This window comes from Archocentrus centrarchus, chromosome 11 (assembly GCF_007364275.1).
Source record: "Archocentrus centrarchus isolate MPI-CPG fArcCen1 chromosome 11, fArcCen1, whole genome shotgun sequence".
NCBI classification, from domain to species: Eukaryota; Metazoa; Chordata; class Actinopteri; order Cichliformes; family Cichlidae; genus Archocentrus; species Archocentrus centrarchus.
Genome location: NC_044356.1, coordinates 12,246,471 through 12,263,955, shown reverse-complemented (window position 1 = coordinate 12,263,955; position 17,485 = coordinate 12,246,471). Strand labels below are relative to the sequence as shown.

Genomic DNA, 17,485 nt, shown 5'->3' with positions numbered 1-17,485 from the left:
CTTCCACTGTGGTATAATACCACTAACAGTTGACTGGAATATTTAGTAGCGAGGAAATTTCACCACTGGATTGGAATTCACTGAGCTCCTGAGAGCGACCCATTCTTTCACAAATATTTGTAGAAGCAGTCTGCATGCCTAGGTGCTTGGTTTTGTCTTGGTTTTTGTCATGGAAGTGATTGGACCACCTGAATTCAATGATATGGATGGGTGAGTGAATACTTTTGGCAATATAGTGTATGTGCTAATAAGCAGTTGAAAAGGTATACCTCATAAAGTGGCTGTGAGTGTGTATATAAGGGAAATGCACAATAGGCCAATGGGGGAAAAAAAAAAAGTGTAATTTCAATTAGTTTGTTTGTTTAAAAGCTATTTTATTCTGACTAAAGTGGTTTGGTGTGCTAATTATGCAGGTCACATACTTTCTGATTAAATGCTGCTGTAAAGTCTGCACAGATGCAAACTTTACCAAAGAGTCCATCTGAGGCTCACAGCAGCACTTGGGAGCATCTTTGTGGAACAGAAAAACAGGAGAGGGACGCCCAAAGTCTTTAGAAAATCTTCACATGAATGAGCACAATAGGCCCACAAGACTTATTTATAGATCATGGCTTAAACGCTGCTTCAGGTCTCCCAGAAACATCAGGCTTCATTCAGATTTAAACTACTACACTGAACTCTCAGTGTTTTGGGTTTGATGAGCCAGAACAGTGAGAGAAAACAGAGAAAGTTCAAACTGAACATCCCTCACAACTTCAAATGTTCTGCTGCCTTTTGTGACTCCTACTAAGACACAACATAAAACGCACATAAGCACAAAGCAAGCTGAGGCATTACTAAATTTTATTACTTATAAATCTCAGCTGAACCTCTGAACCTGATGGCACCCTGAAACAAAGCAGCACTCCCACTCTGCACACGCTGAATTAAGCACGTGTCTGAAGCAGCAGGCGCCAGGCTCGAATGGTATGTATATTCATTCCAAACTGTTCCCTACGTGGCATTTGGTTCAGTGCATTTGGTTCAGTGTCAGCTTGCGAGCCAAGAAGTTTCTGTCAGAATTCTATTCATGTCGGCACATCTGCAGAAGGAGAACAAAATTTCAAGATCGCAAGCTCCATCCAAAATGTTCTGGCAGAGCAGCAGTCGCCCCAAATCATCTATAGCATGGCATGCCAAAAGGATTGGCACAGACAGCTTTGGCAGACACTGTGCCAATTTTGTTAAAACACATAAAATGTGTAAAGTCATGCTTCATGTTCATTTTCACTTTTTAATCAGACTTCCTGCTCAGTCAGAATCTGCGCCTTCTCGTCTCAACTCGGGCTCCCACGATGTGACAATTTCAAACCATATGGATGTGTCCTCAGTGCAGACGAGAGAAAAATGCAGCAGTACTTTCAGCAATTGTTAACATACAGCTGCCCTACTGGCTTTATTGGTTAATTTCATTATCCAACCATCCATTCTCTTCCCTGCAACTGGGGGGACCTTGGGTACACCCTGTACGTACAGGTCACCAGCCTGTCGCAGGGCTAACACAGAGAGACAGACAACCGTTCATACTCACATTCATACCTATGGGCAATTTACCCAATTAACCAAACCCCAGTGTCTTTGGACTGTGGGGGGAAACCGGAGTACCAATGTAATTTATCATAATTTCAATATGATAAATAAAATATTAAAATATGTGATGTTACATGCAAAACCAGAGTAAAGTCCAAAATTGTAACTTTAAAACTTTGTTTCCTAAAATTCCTAAACTTCTAGATTAAAATGCAAAAAAAAAAAAAAAAAAAAGGCCACATTTACCTGTATTTGTTTATTTTCTATGAAATTTTATCTTCAACATGTCAAACTGTGTCCACTCTTTAAATTATTACAGTTCAGGGGGCACCACAGTGCCTCAGTGGATTTTTTTTTTAATAAATAAAAAAACTTCTCAGTTTCAAGGTTCATACCAAATAGTACACTCTGTGCACCATTAAGCCTCTACTCCTTTACTGGAGACCAAGGGCAGCAAAGCAGAGGAGAGTCCTCGGTACCCTTTGAAGAGGTCTGAAGAAAAAGCAGCACCAACAGTTTTTGGGAACACTGGAAAGCATTGTGTGTTACACAGCAGTTGGCTGGTTGATCAGGACTGAAAGTAAGCAAAGGTTCAAACTCCTCACACAGCTACTTTGGCTGCTTGTTATATGTGTAACTGAATGCAACACCATTGATACATTTGAGAATATTTTCATTTTCATCACATTTTACAAACCAGTTTCTCTGAAGCGCACTGGACCCTAAATTAATTCCCCGTTGGTTCCAGAGTATTTCTGATATGTTCCCTCACAACTATAATTATCAGAAATTGTTTAAATGGCAAAACGAATGCGGCATCCTCCTTGTTAGTGACTGCAACACAAGGCGGCACCATTTTATCGGTAGATTAATGAGGGATTGCATCATCATCAAAAAAAAAGAAAAAAAAAATCAAACTAACATTTTCTGATTTTTTTTTTTTTTTTTTTTTTTTTTTAAGTTGAGATGTTATTTTTGAGGCTGGGGTTATTTTAGTACAGGAAGAATTCAATTTGCACTTGTCAATCTCTTTCACTGCCAACATCTGCCAGCTACAGAAGGTCTCTTTAAGTGAAGAGGCAACTCTCAAAATGAGACATTCACACAAGCGCCGCATTCAATATGTGCTCTCCCACTGGGAGTGGCTGCTCGCCCCTGCAGGGAGAACACAGTATTCACTCAGAAACACCTGTAACAAGCTGTCTTTCTGCAAAAAAAAAAAAAAACTTTCTTCTTCTTTTCATCATCCACAAAAATCACTCACTCTAAAGGGACAACTTACCCGCAGATGAGCAAGCGCCTAAATCTGATGTTTATCAGTGATGTGCACAAGCACAGCTGTGATTATAGATAATTAGTCATCTGTACTGAGCAGCAGCCTCTGCATGGAGCTATGCTACTGTGCACCTGTGCATATGCTGATACAAATGATATACATACAGTACTGTGCAAAAGGCTTGAGCCCCCCTATTCATTTCTTTATATTTGATAGGGAAAGGGGTGCGTAAATTTATTGAAACATGTGCAGACATACATTAAAATAGTTCTCCAGGCTTCTTGAAGGACAGCCAGAACTCTTCTTTGGATGCTGCCTGCCTTTTGTTCTGTTCTCGGTGTGTTTTTCGAGGTATGCTTTTATGGTGATGGCAGTGTGTTTGGGATCACTGTCACGCTGAAAAATTAAGCTACTGTCAATCAGATGCTTTGCACATGGTATTGCATTGTGGCTCAAAATCTGACAGAATTATAAATGCAGCAAAGTGGCCTCAGTTTAAACACCGCTCGATGAAATGCAGCCCCGAACCAGGACAGTCTCCACCATGTTTTACAGACGGCTGAAGACACTCACTACCGCACTTCTCACCTCACCTCATCTCACTTGAAGTTTGGATTCATCTCTCCAGACCTGTTTGCATTGATTTTCAGTCCAATTCTTGTGTAATTTGTCATAACTCAGCCCGTTTCCCTTCTTTAAGAATGGCTTCTTGACAGCCACCCTTCCACTGGGACCATTTCTGAACTGTAGATGGATCTCTCAGGTCCTGTGTCAGTTCTTTGATGGATGTTTATTTGTTTCTTATGGATATGACTTTCAGACACTATTACTTTCCTAGTTTTTTGGGCCTACCTCTTCTTTTGTCCAGTTTCCTCAAATTTGTTAAGGACACACTGCACACCATGCTGAGATATGACAAGTTTTCAGCTAATAGCTCTTTGGGAATCACCTTGTTGATGCAAAAATCGTATTTTATGCCTGTTAAATTGTTATCTTTGGCATTTTTCATAGATTCAGTTAAATAAATTAGAACAAACTGTTTTTGTGACGGGCTGCTAGTAAAGTGCCTAAAGATTTAAAATAGGTTATTTGCCAAGTTTTCTGTTACATGTAGACACAACACTGATTCATCCCTTAAATTAGGCATCTTTTCATGTTCGAATGATTCATAGATCAGTGTTAACAAAAACCCATTCCTCTGAAAATGGTCAGGGACAAGGACTGGACTGAAAAGGAGTGAAAAAATAGCCAATGTCCAGAGAAAAACTTTAAAGACCTTCCGAAAAGCCTGAACTACTCCTGCTTATAACCACTTCAAAAATATATTAAAAAGTCTGATTCCTTGGAAGCAAAATAGTACTTAGTAATAGAAGTGCTTATCTAAGCATGGCTGCCTCACTGAGGAAGATTACTCTCATACTGAAAGAATTTCTGCTGGGTTTTGTCTCAGAGGTGACACTGACAGCTCAATTCATTTGATGAATGCCCAAAATTTGCTGTGGAAACTGAGAATACTCACAGCAAAATGAGAAGCTGTGTGCTCATTCAAAATGAGAAACAACAGACACCCGTCCCAGTCTTTGTGTCTTATTTAAAAGTCACTATCCATCGCAGGGAGACGGCTGAGCGATATCTGAACATTATTTGGAGATCGAGAGAGAGAGAGAAACCACCAACCCCCTCAATCACGGCACCACCGCCGCCGCCTAATTACACATGTTTTAATTACAGCATTGTGAAAGATGTTATTGGTTATGATAATGGTGAGTCTGAGGATTAATGCTTGGACCAGCAGTTAGATTTGATTAAAGCACTGGGAGATATGAGCGGGGCAATTTAAACATATATTTTCAAGAAAATGGACCGGCTGACAGAGACTGGAAAAGAGGGAAGAGCTGCCAGGCAATTAGAGCAACCAGCCTTCACTCATCAGAACAGCACAATGACATTTAAACCCTATGATTACTCTTGCTATAACAGTCCCACTACATTATATACAAAGAAACATCGTGATTACAGGTTTAACTTTAGGTTTAATTGCTTTTTCACGCTCCAGACTGCTGCACCTTGTGATTTTTTTTTTTTTTTTGCAGTAAGCAGTTCATTTTAATTCTCCTACACAGGACAGAAAAGAAGAATTGGATGTCATCTTTAAGCAGAATAAAAACACCCAATTAAAAGGAAATTCGCACTTACTCTCTGAGAAAGTCAAAGCCTTAAAAGTTACTGTGTGAAAGTGACCTGTGGCTGCTAATAAAGACAAAAGACTGAGTGTTCCCCAATTATTGGCAGATTTTAACGATTTTTGTTCCTTGATGATAGCACCCTAAAAGACTAAAACAGATGTAGTCCTGTCCTTCCTTAATTTGCTTCAGACAAGTACCAGAGTAAAAGTTTATTTCAGTGAAAGTAGAAAAGTCGATCGTGTAGTTTCAGTTTTGTTAGTATCCCCCTAAAGAAGTTCAAACAAGAGACAAAGAATATAACGAGCACTGTATTAAAATTACTTCTTAACGAGCTGGGTTAATTGGCTTTTACTTTATTCAAGCACTATTACTTAATGGACACTTTATTAAGTACACCTTGCTAGCACCCGGTTGGACCACATTAAGCCTTCGGGCTGCTTTAACTCATCAGACCAGGTGATATTTATCAAAATATTTGTATTAATGAGCAGTTTATCAGTTATACCTAACAAAGAGGCTGGTGAGGGTAAATGATTTTGATGACCAAGTGATCAGAAACAAGAAAATGCATAGTTTTACAACAAGTAAGGACACACAGGTGTATTCCCTTTATGTACACAAACTCATCAAGCCCATATTTGAAGTCATCTTCCAAGAAAGTCAAGGATAGCCCTGGGAACTTACATCAGTTTTTAAAATTTTAGTGCTTTGATTTTAAGTACTGGAAGGCTGTGTAACATTAACAACGAGTCAGCTAATCATCTCCTGGGTTAAAAGTTTGGACACACTTACCCATTGTATCCAAACTACTGTACTCAGCATATAAATGTGAGAGTTGCAACAATTATTTTTCAAACCACAGCATCAAAAATAGTCAGTTGAATGCAGTAAAAGGATGCTTAAATTTTTTTTTTCCCTTACACAGCACCTTTGGACACCTTTGTCTAAACAAAATTAGGTCAGTGTAGTTCTACTAAAGACCAAAAGTGAGCAGAGCCGGAGACGATTTTCAGGTCAGGTGTTTATCCTGAAATACAACCTTGCTGTGAGGCAACAGTGCTGACAACTGCACCACCCCTAACTCAGGCCAAATACTGCTTTTTCTTGGGTGGTGTTAGATGTGCTTGGGCATGCTGTGTATCAACAATTGTTATACTGTACTCCCTAAAAGTTTCTGGTAAAACATCACCTGTTGTTATGTGTATTGTTTTCTTTATCATATATATAGCTACCTTTCTGCATAGACTCCCATGTAAAATCCTCACAGCAAAATTAAACATGTTTACAGCCTGGTACAAAAGCTAGTTTTGGACTATAAAGGTGATTTTGCCTTGTATTCAAGCTATATTAAGGCTTAAAGTTATGCATGATTAAAGGCCCGTGTCCTGTCCTCAGCAATGACTGTGCTCAGAGTGCACAGTGCAAAAACACCCTTAGCATACAACACCCCACCCCACCCCCTGCGCACACAACACTCATTTGAAAACTGTTCAACTTTTTGAAGACCTCTGCTGGCAGTCCCTCGTAGTTTGCATGGAAGGTGGAAACTTGTCTGCAAACACTTGCTAATTGCTCGCTGAGCAGCAGTGAAAATGTGAAAAGTAAACCGTAAACAGAGACTGTTTTCCTTCAAAGTAAAAGTTGCAGCTTTTGCAGAAGTAGGATGCAACTTTTACTTTGAAGAGGAATGTTTGCGCTGCATTTCTTCAAGTTTTACTTGAGTAGTTGGCGAGTGTTTGCAGACAAGTCAGGGTTTTTGGTGCCGCGCCCTCTTGGCCCGCAACCTTGAGCAACCAATCACCAACCGATTGCCAATCAATTGGGGGAATACACATTTTTCTCTTGCAACCAGAGGTTGCCAGGTTTCTAGGTGTGTATGACTGGGGCCTAACTGTATAGCCTGTATATATACACCTGTGCTCCATTTTTTTTTTCAGCAAGTGAATTTATAATATTTTAGTCATGTTATTACCAACTATCTCCATATACATTCTACAGGGGTGAAGTCACAGACAGGCTGAGTACTTTTTATTTCATATGCAGACACATTTTTGGTAAATATATGCTCTAAATCCAACAATAACTAATATCCATTTGTCCACAGGCAAACAACAAATTATCATTCAGTGAAAGTTATGCTGAATAATTACAACAGCCAAAACAGTCCACAGCTAACAGGAACCACCCCAAGAAGCCATACAAGACATACAAATCCTAATCAGATTATAAATCTTGACAATGGCTTTAAAACATCATGTGTTAATTATAAAGATGCACAATTAAGATGGTGCCGGGCATCCTAATGAGCCGGTTTGCACCCAACTGACAAAAACTTGACCCTTTCATCGGCTTCCTGTCTGAAGCTTCACATGATAAATAGCTTTTCATTTTCCATCTGAGCATTCAGAAATGATTAAATTCAAGTTGCTCTTCACCTTTGCTCAGCAACAGAACACGCGGCCCTCCAGTTTCCTTACATCTGACAGTGAAAGCACTGAGCCGCTTCAGTTTAGAGGCAGACAACCCTCGGGATACTTTATAGCTGTGTCTATAGATTGTGTGCATGCAGCATCTTCTTACAGCGGCTAGGGATACGGCTAGCTGTTCAAAGCTCTCCTGTGAAAAGATATCAGCCTGAGAATAAAGGTGGCATTTAAAGCTTTGGACTCAGACCATTGGTGGGCTTACACGCCGCTTATCATCTAAACCGGAGAAACTGAAAAATGACTCCCGACTGAACTTTTAAAGTTCCCCCAAACCCACATCCAAGTAGGTTTCAGGGGTTCCCATGGTAACCAATACCAGATCTAAGCATACCAGCCAATCGTAATCACAGACTGCTGAGAGAGCCCAGCTGAGCCACTTTGTCTCCTGCTGTTTGAGCAAAGTGAGGTTTTGTGAGTACAAATTTTCCTATTTTGTCAACAAGTTTTTAAATTTAATTTAAAAAATATCTCAAAAGGATATCTTTGATGCTGACCCCAACAACAATAATGTCCTTTAAAATATTTGTATAATTTGGGGTCTTGGCACCAGTTAAGACAGAAGTGCAGTTTGCTTGGCAAGCATCTGAATGAGTCCCTGGAAATAGAAACACCTCTTCCGTGAGCTCCACAGCCCTGCCTCTTCTTCACTGTAGCATTATTGTTTCCTTTTAACTCGATTCACCGGATCACTGAGTTATTCAGGGAATATAGGCCAAGTTACTCTGATATCCTCCTCCTAGAGATTGTAAGGGGACATTCCAGCAGCTCAAGTGGAGCAAAAGAAAAAAGAGTCTCTCTTGTTTAAGTGGATACAGGTCACTGAAAGCGCAGGCCTTCAGCACAGTAAGCAGTGTAAGGATCATGTTGCAGCAGTACTTCTTAAAGAGATATTCCACCTTTGTGCAAATTCACTCAGTGAATGGCCATAGTAACATGATTTCTTAGCTGGATTTGGCACATGTGCATACAGACTTTTGCATGAAAAACAATTCATGTACATACATAACACACTACAGTAGAAAGACAAGTTGAGTTTATAGTATATTTAGGTTGTCATTTTTAGTTTATTGTGGGTTTTTTTTACTCACATAACCACTATCAAGCTAGATCTGGAATAGGGTTGTCCCATATGATGTCACGGTATTCATTTTTTTTTCCCCATGATAAAATAGTATCATCTCGCGGTATCAATGATATGCTCCTTAGTGTGCATAATAACAACAACAACACAAGGCCAGCCATGTCTGAGAGCGAGAGCAGCATGTCAGCCTCCAAGTACCTAAAAAGGGAGCTACCAGAGGTCAGACCTCCAACAAGGCACAATGCTTTGCAAAATAACAACATACTTGTTCCACCACTTGAGGCAAAAACAAACCACCAAGAAAAAAAAAAAAAAAAGAGGCTAGAAAGGAACGCAAGGAGGAGAGGCTAGCAGCTGGTGATGTCCAAAGCAAAAAAAAACTGAACTGAGCATCGCTGGAGCGCTCGTTAGGTACGCTCCATATGACAGCAAGACCAAACGGTGGATGGAAATTACTTAGGCAGCTCAACCCAAGATGCAACATCACAGGTAGAAAACATTTGTGACAATGATGTGCAGGCTCATGAAGAGTTGCTTTAGTTTTTTGTTTTTTTGTTTTTTTTTTAAGTGTTAAGCAATTGTGTTATAGATTTACTTCAAATTTCCATTGAAAACACCGCCTGGCCTACTTTTGTGCTTACATTTGATTTACACCGTGTCACCACTAGAATATTGCTGCTGCTCCTGGCACCTTGTTGCAATAGATTCACACTTCAAATTAAGTACTCTGTCATCAGTGACGGTAGCTCACTAATGAAGGATGGAAAATACCCTTCATTTAAAGCTGCTGCCAATAAAAGCTGCTGCCTGCAAGCTGCAATCACTGGAAAACCTTATTCAGTATTTTTTTTCTATATCGTCAGAAATATCAATATCGCAAATATTTACCCCCTTGGCAGCTTAAATACTTATTTTGTCTAATCTCACTTGTAATTAGAAAAAGTAGATGAAAATTAACAACTTCACCTCTTCCGGTGGTTCTCGGAAGTTTGGAATTCTGACGTTTCTAGTGTTAAATAAACACATCACGCTTTAAAATCATCCGGTCTCAGGGTTTTCATTGTGAATGTAAATCCAAGGTTCCTCCCCTTTTATCTCTTTTCTTGGCCTCTTCCAACTACTGAATGAAGCGTGACTCCCACATAAATGCACAATTATTTTCAGCAGCCAGTCACCAACTGTGTCTGTCTGCTGTTTGGAAGTGAGCAGGTAGTGTTGAGAGGTGTCTATTAAGCATTTTGCTGAAAACATCAACTACTTGTTATTGCTAAAAAATAATGCTAAGACTATCCAGAGCAAAGCAAAACAGTGAGGTAAATCTAATACAGTGAGGTGAAAAGTCAATGCTCTTTAAAGAAAAACACTGCAGTTTGAATTTATGAGCTATCCGTAACCTGTTGTTCATCCATCCACCCCTAGTATGTACACTCCACTCCACAGGAACCCAAAGTAAAACGCACACACTCCCTTCAGTGTTTGTTCTTTTCTGTATTCGGGCAGCATGAGGACATACCTCTGAGTTTGTACAGCTCTCCATTGACGGAGTTTACGATGAACATGTGCGGAGCCTCATCACTCGTCATCACCGAGGCGCCGATCAGAGGCAGGGACCCGCGGGGCTTCTGGCTCTTCCCCTGCTCATTGACAAAGTACTGCAGCTGTCCCAACTCTGGATCCAACACAAAGTACCTGCACGGGAGGAAAAGGCAGAGAGGGAGAAGGAAGTTAAGAAAGTAATGAACCAGACAAAAAGACCAGGGAAAGGGAAATAGAAGAAGTACCGTGAGTGTTATCATCATCGTTTAGTTTTATGGTCTCATTATCTTGCTTACTGGTAAAAACTTTTCTTTATATATATATTCTTGTTGTACAAACTTTTCAGGATGTGGGAGAGTATAAGAAAATAAGCTGGGGCGGAACATGAATAAGGCAAAAAGATTGCTGCCATAATTACAAACAACACCCTTTACATTTCTCACCTCCCACACAACGATTCTTGCGGGATATTATTTACCACATCTCTCTTCAGCCCTTCATTTATATGAATGCCGGCTTTCAGCGCCACGAAGCCGGCAAGCTTGGTTCCAAATTACTCACGGTAGCAATTAGCACGGTCATCTTGAGCAGAACCCACAGCCCGAGGCGTGGAAATTAAACCCCACATTTTCTCCTTTGTGATTAATGAATCACATTCAATCACTGGGTAATTGAATCCCTCATCACTGGCAGGAAGATGCAAAGCCGGTCAGGCACACAGAGGAAGACACATTTCATTTCCTGTGGCCGGAAAGGATCGCGTATGACATTCAAGAAACTGGCCCGTCGGCTCTGCTTAACACTTTGTTCTGGTTCTGCAGTTCAGCACAGACCACAGTGGCACTGGTTGGCTATGGCTGACCTTTTCATGTTTGTGTACAGAGGCCTGAGGTAATGGGAGCTGTCTTTGTCTTGTTTTCATGTTCAGAACCGCCCTGTATCACCCTCTTTTCCCTGACATTCACCCTGCGTAAAAACTATCCACCCACCATTACAGAAGCTGCAGTATTGATCAGCAGACCTAAGTAGACCTATTATCCTCATTTCCAGCTCCATATTTGTATTAATGGACTCAACTAGAGTATCTCTGCATGGTCCGCAGTTCATAATAATGCTAATTCATCCTATTTTGGGCTGTGATGCATAGCCTCAGTTCATCACATTTTAGCTCGCATCTCTTTAAATCCATCCTCCCTGTAAGCAACATCAGCTGGATATTAGGGATTCCTTTTACATACGCTCATCTCACTATTGGAAACTCTGTCCATGTATAATATGAGCCGCAGGCACCATGGTAACAGTATACATGTATATGACAGGAAATAAGGAAAAGTGTAAAATGTCCACCATCCCATGTCATATGTGTTGTTTGGGTGGCTGTTTGCTTCCTGCTGCAATTTCAAACACAAGCACTGCTCCTTCTTCTGTAATATCATATCAGCAGCTTGTCTATCTACACCTGTTACTAATCTGTATGTCGTACAGTGTTATGGCGACACACCGACTTTCTTTATCAATTTATCTGCACCATTATTTAAATAAAAGGTGACAATATCCATCACCGTTTCCTAGGACCAAACAGACACCTTAGGTTAGGAAAAGCAGTAAATCCTCACAGCAGAGACAATAGCTCTCGTATCGATTCTGTGATTCAGCACCAAAGAATAACACCTAGGGAGGATTTCTCTAATTACTTTAAAAAAAAAAAAAAAAAAAAGAAGAACAAAAATGTCTATAAACTATAAACCAGCATCTGCTGAACCAAAAACTGCTTTATATTTACCATTACAACCTTTACCTTTATTGATGTGTGATCCTCAAACATATGCTGGCTCCTCAATCAAGAAGTTATTAAAGATTATTCTCTTTTTTTTTTTTTTGTCAACTTACTAAATATCATATGGAGTGTCCAACAAAACATTACTTACTAACGGGTCCTACTTAAATTTTTTGTTTTGTTTTTTTAAATCATTGGTTGGTATTGGTTATTTTTTGTTGATAGTCTTGAAACACTACAGCAAAAGTGTTACACTTGCTAACTCGTTTTTTCAGAAATTTCCAGCCTCTTTTTCCATTTGCACGATGGTCATTCTGATTGGTTCCCCGGCTTTCAAGAAACTGGGTCGTAATTAATAGGAGTGTGTCAGAGGGGCGATGGCAGGAGCGCAGAGTTGAGGAGGAGGGGAGAGCGATGAATGCATGAGAGCAGCAAATGAATGCAAAGAGCACCTTTTTGTTGAGACCATGATGGATGATGAATGGTAAACCCTCATGCTGGATGCATTTTAGTTTTGTTTTATGCTGCCTGTGTCTGTTTGTTAATCTAAAGGAGCTCAAAACAAACCAATACGACTGTAAGGGCTGGAGGCCCGGACACCAGGTCAGGCTCTAGCTAATGAATGAAATGAGGGGTGCTGAATAATTTTTATGCAGCAGGGTGAAGTTTTTACAAGCTGCCCTAAATAGAGATATTAAAATACTCTGTTAAATTCACACTTAAGGTGAGTCATGAGGTTTCCACTGAAAGCAGAATGAGCGTTTGTGTGACAACAAGCAGAGCACACCGAGGTGAAGGCTGATTTCAAGTTTTGAGAAAAACATGGAGCAGCTTATTCAGACATCACTGCTTTAACGATGGATATATCACAATATTCTAATTAGTTCCTTTCTGATGAAATTTGCATCATGAAGGACCAATCAACCCCTCACAAGATGCATTTTTCCCCATCAACCCCTCTCTCCACTGAGCATCCAGGGAACGCTGCTGTCCGAAAATTGATCCCTGCTCACAGTCTTGTCCCCTTCCATCAGGAGAGCTGGAGATTTATGTTGACCGCAGCCATCCAGGGAACAATCTGCCTGCGTCAGTTTATATCCAGAGCTGTCTTCTTCTGCCTCACACACACTGCATGTTAAGCAAGCGCATACACGCATACACATACACGCACACGCACGCACACACACACACAGTGTATGGAGTATGAAGCCTTATCCCCTGTTCAGTCAGCAAAATGGAGGCCTTTACCGCTGACCCCCTCTGGGCAGTCTTGCTTTTGCAGCTAAACCACATTGCAGACCTTTGATATGATGAATAGTTCCTCAGAGCAAAGTCTGGGCTCTCGTGTCAGAGCGCTGCTGATACACTGATACCGACCTGCAAAGCCACAGCCTCGGCCCGCAGAGAAGGTTTCACCTCTGGAAGCACGGGGCTGCAGCGGATCAACGAGCAAACGAAAGATGATTAGTTTTGCTACTTAAAACCAGTAAGAGCTAAGCCAATAAATCTAATATCCCACCAATATCAAACTTGACTCATGAAGAATATTTTAAATGCTCAGTATGGAAAATGCAGGCTGTGCATATGGCTCACAATCTGTTATGTGGGCTTTTGTCACTTTCAGGTGATATGTGAAACCAGCAGATTTCAAGAGGCATCCAATATGATCTTTTTTTTTTTTTTTTTAAAGAGAGAGAAAGAGAAAGAGAATGCAGCTTGGAGAAAACAAAGATTGGAAGGTACTAAAACTGAAAGAAATTGATGTGAATGAGGCTCATAATGCATGATGAACTTGCATGGCTTTGTTACTTAAGTTAGACATTACATTGCCTTAAGGCAGGGCTCTTTGTGGACAAAGCATTACTCAAGACTTTATGGACTAATCAATTCTCTCAATTCAATCATGAGACAAATCATTATTTCCAGTCAATTTTCCTTTATCCAGCCTGAAAATATCAGAGAATCTTGTCACACATGGTTTTAATGTTTCTAAAGACGGCACGGCTGATTAATTTAAACCTTTATACATAAATTCCAAACCTCGGCACGTGTGTGCGCTCGAGAACAGACATCTGTGACAACAAAGAGCTTTCTATAAATCACTACCATAACAATATTTGCACTTTAAAAAGAGCTTAGTCAAACACATTTGTCAACATCAACAGAAACGCTACCATTTCCTAATGGCTTTAACAATTGTGCTGCAGGAAATGGCTCGTCAGCAGGATTTGCATCTCCTCCCTGCTCTTTTGGCAGTTAATTCTCAAATATGCTGGGAGAGACGTCAGAGGAGGCAGGAGGAGTAAATCACACCGACTATTGGCAGGCAAAGGGGGATCAATAAGAAAGCGATTGGCAACTATCAAGGAGATTACATACTGCTGGCATTTTATAATCCCATAATATCATGAGAAGATCTTAACACTGTACTGTGGCCAAACAAAATTACACTCACCGGTCATTTTATTAGGTACAACTTGCTAGCACCAAGTTGGAGCCCCTTTTGCCTTCAGATCTGCCTTAATTCTTTGTGGCATTGATTCAATTCATTGATTTTGACGATCAAGTGATCAGAAATAACAAGAAAATGGATACATTTACAACAAGTAAGGAAACATGGATGCATTTAGAGTCACAGACCCATCAAGCTTATGTTTGCAGTCATCTTCAATACTCATCAAACTAGGCAATGTTTTTCCAATCTTCTCTTGTCCAATTTTGGTGAGCACATCTAGATTGTAGCCTCAGTTTTGCATTCTTAGCTGACATGAGTGGCACCTGGTGTGGCCTCCTTCTTGCTGTAGCCCATCTGCGTCAAGGCTCAACATGTTGTGCACACAGAGATGCTCATCTGCATACACTGTTTGTAGTGAGTGCTTCAGACCATTCTCTATAAATCCTAGAGATGATTGTGTGTGAAAAATCACAGTAGATCAGCAGTTTCTGAAATCCTCAGCCAAAATTTTTGGCCAATATATCGGTCAGGCTGCACTTTTTACCAGCTGCCTTATCTGAGAAATGTAGCAGTTTCACAAGTTGGCAGCATGAAAATGTCTAGACTGTGTTACAAACAGACCTTATTTTAGGCATCTACTCACAAACTATTAAAAAGAACCTGACTTAAAAGGAAGCAGAAGCACAAAATGCTAACTCACTTCCCTTCCTGCTGCCCTCTATAATGTAAAAGTTGCTCTTTCAAAAACATAAATTACGGGTGAAAACTGTCACTGACAACAGAGAAAGAGTACAAAAGAAGATCCAAATGAAGTGAACTGCCAAAACAAGGCAGCCACACACTAAACAGACAGAAAAATATCAACATGAAGAGAAGCGAACGCCTGCAGTTTTCTTCCCTTTCTCAGCCACAGAAACACCCACCAGAGCTGCACCACCCCGACTCACAGCTTTGATCAAAGAAGCACAGCAGAGCTCCTTTCCACTGAGTGCAAGTGCAAAGAAATTATTTGTTCATCACAGTACTTTCCCCACCCTGCAGAGCGCTTAGGAAGACATGGATATAACATCTGCAACAACGCTCACAGCTTCTTATATAAGAAGACCGTCTAAAATGGAGATTGAGAGAGCTATAAATGTTTTGAAATGTGCGATCTGCACGCAAAATGTACCTCATACATATGCTGAAAACCAAATTATAAACCATTAACAGAGTAATATCTGCTGCATGGAAAGATGAATGTAAGTCCCCATTTACAACAGCAGTTTTAAAGCAAAGCAGAATCTGAAGTCATTTTTTTTTTCTTGCTTTGATCCCCAGTCTGTCATCAACATTCGCCCCCCCCCCCCCCCGGTAGCTAGCTGTGAGCTACAATCCACAATCAAAACTCACTTTAAAAACAACAAAAACTGTGTCCACTAGCGTGAAATGGTTACACAGTAACCATCTGCAGGTGATGCACGACTTTAAAATGGAAACGCAAAAGCTGCAAGGGGTAAATCAGGCGTTACAGCTGGCTGCCCACGTGCCTGTAATAAAAGAACTCTGTATTTTCCTATCATTGCAGACATGCTAAATATGTTCTGAGTGTCTTTAAGTGGAAACACTTCACTGTGGCAAACAGATTGTTTAGTCTGAGAGGCTAGAGATTGTATAATGTCAACCTATTAATTCTCAAATGGACTCTTGTGGCTTCCAGGCCAACATTAAACAGATGAGTTCTCATGTTCGGCATCAACGAGCGTGCACGCATGCTTAAAGACTTGCTAACCGATCTGACTTCTACACCTTTACGTTTTAGTCATTTTTCATTTCTATGCAGAGTCGTTTGAGGATTAGGACTTGATTTAAAGATTTAGATAATGGTTCTGTTTGGATTGGACACCTGATGGTTGAGGAAAATTTTCACTTTATTAAAACCTGGGTCTATTTTTTTCAACCACTATAGTTTTTACCAGTTGTGAGATCTGAAAAAAAGTACAACAACAAAGAGACTGTCAGAAAAAAACATAAAGCAAGCAAAACCAGATAAACCAGAACACCTGTTTTTGGGGTACAGCTGAAAGTTATGGATGCATCGATGAGTGATATCAGCCAATCGTTAGATACGATTACAGTTATTGATGTTAGTGGCACATGTGTCATCAGGCTAATGTTGAAAGATAGCATGATAGGGAGATAAAAGCCTCTAAAAAATGTATTTATTATGAAGTTATTCAGCATTTAGTGGTTAGAAACTCAGATTGCACAGAAAAACCACACACAAACACGCAACTAGAATAAACTCTGTTGCATGCAAACGCACTACACTGTATACAAAGAGTCTGTGTATGGAAAACACCCGCAGTATGCTGAGTAGCTTGCTGACTTGCAATCTGACATCAACACTTCCTTTATTAATTATTGTGACATTGCGTAACATTTACATCAGGGACATACTGACTCGCACAAACCACATTTATGTTCTCCTTCATGTTCACCCACATCTTTGTGGGAAAGTAAAATTGATCATTTTTAATTGTAACTGAAGTCGTCTGAGAGGAAACTAATTTTCTGCACCTCTGTGCATTCTAGAAAATGATGAGACTTTGTTTTTGTTTGGTTTTTTTTTTAGACCATCAGGTGATATTGTGTAGCGATCAGAACAGGGTGTGGTGGTTGAGTAAATTAAACAGGATGGCTTCACATGAGGCCAAAGGTCTGCTTGTTGACTTTTGCCCTTGCTATTTTAGCACACAAGTTACAGGTGCTGTTCTTATGCTGGTGGGAGGGGCTTATGACAGAGATGACAGAGCTGCACGAGGAAGATTTCTAGTTACTGCAGTTTTAATGCTTGTAATACTGAAGCCCTTACTAATACAAAATTGTTCGCTTTCTATCAGCAACTCCTCACTGTTTATTAGTTTTGTCTACATTGCCTTAGACCATTTATTCTTATTAACCCCTTTTTTCTTTTGATAAACATTTCAATTAATCTCTGCACCACCTTCAGGCAAACTTTATGCCCATTTGCTCTGTTGCACATTAAACTTCTTCCCTTCATCAGTTCAACTGCTTGTGAGTGTGTGACTACCTTTGCCATAATGTCACTTTATTAAAGTCACACTGCAAGTTATTAC

At 40.2% G+C, this 17,485-nt stretch overlaps 1 protein-coding gene across 1 annotated transcript in view; it reads right to left on the bottom strand.

Moving 5' to 3' along the window:
• osbpl10a (oxysterol binding protein-like 10a) overlaps nt 1-17,485 on the bottom strand; it is a 96,055-nt gene that overhangs the window by 70,487 nt on the left and 8,083 nt on the right. The window contains exon 2 of the mRNA XM_030741803.1: nt 10,112-10,287. Within this exon, the coding sequence (XP_030597663.1) occupies nt 10,112-10,287 (176 nt within the window). The remainder of the gene's footprint in view (nt 1-10,111; nt 10,288-17,485) is intronic.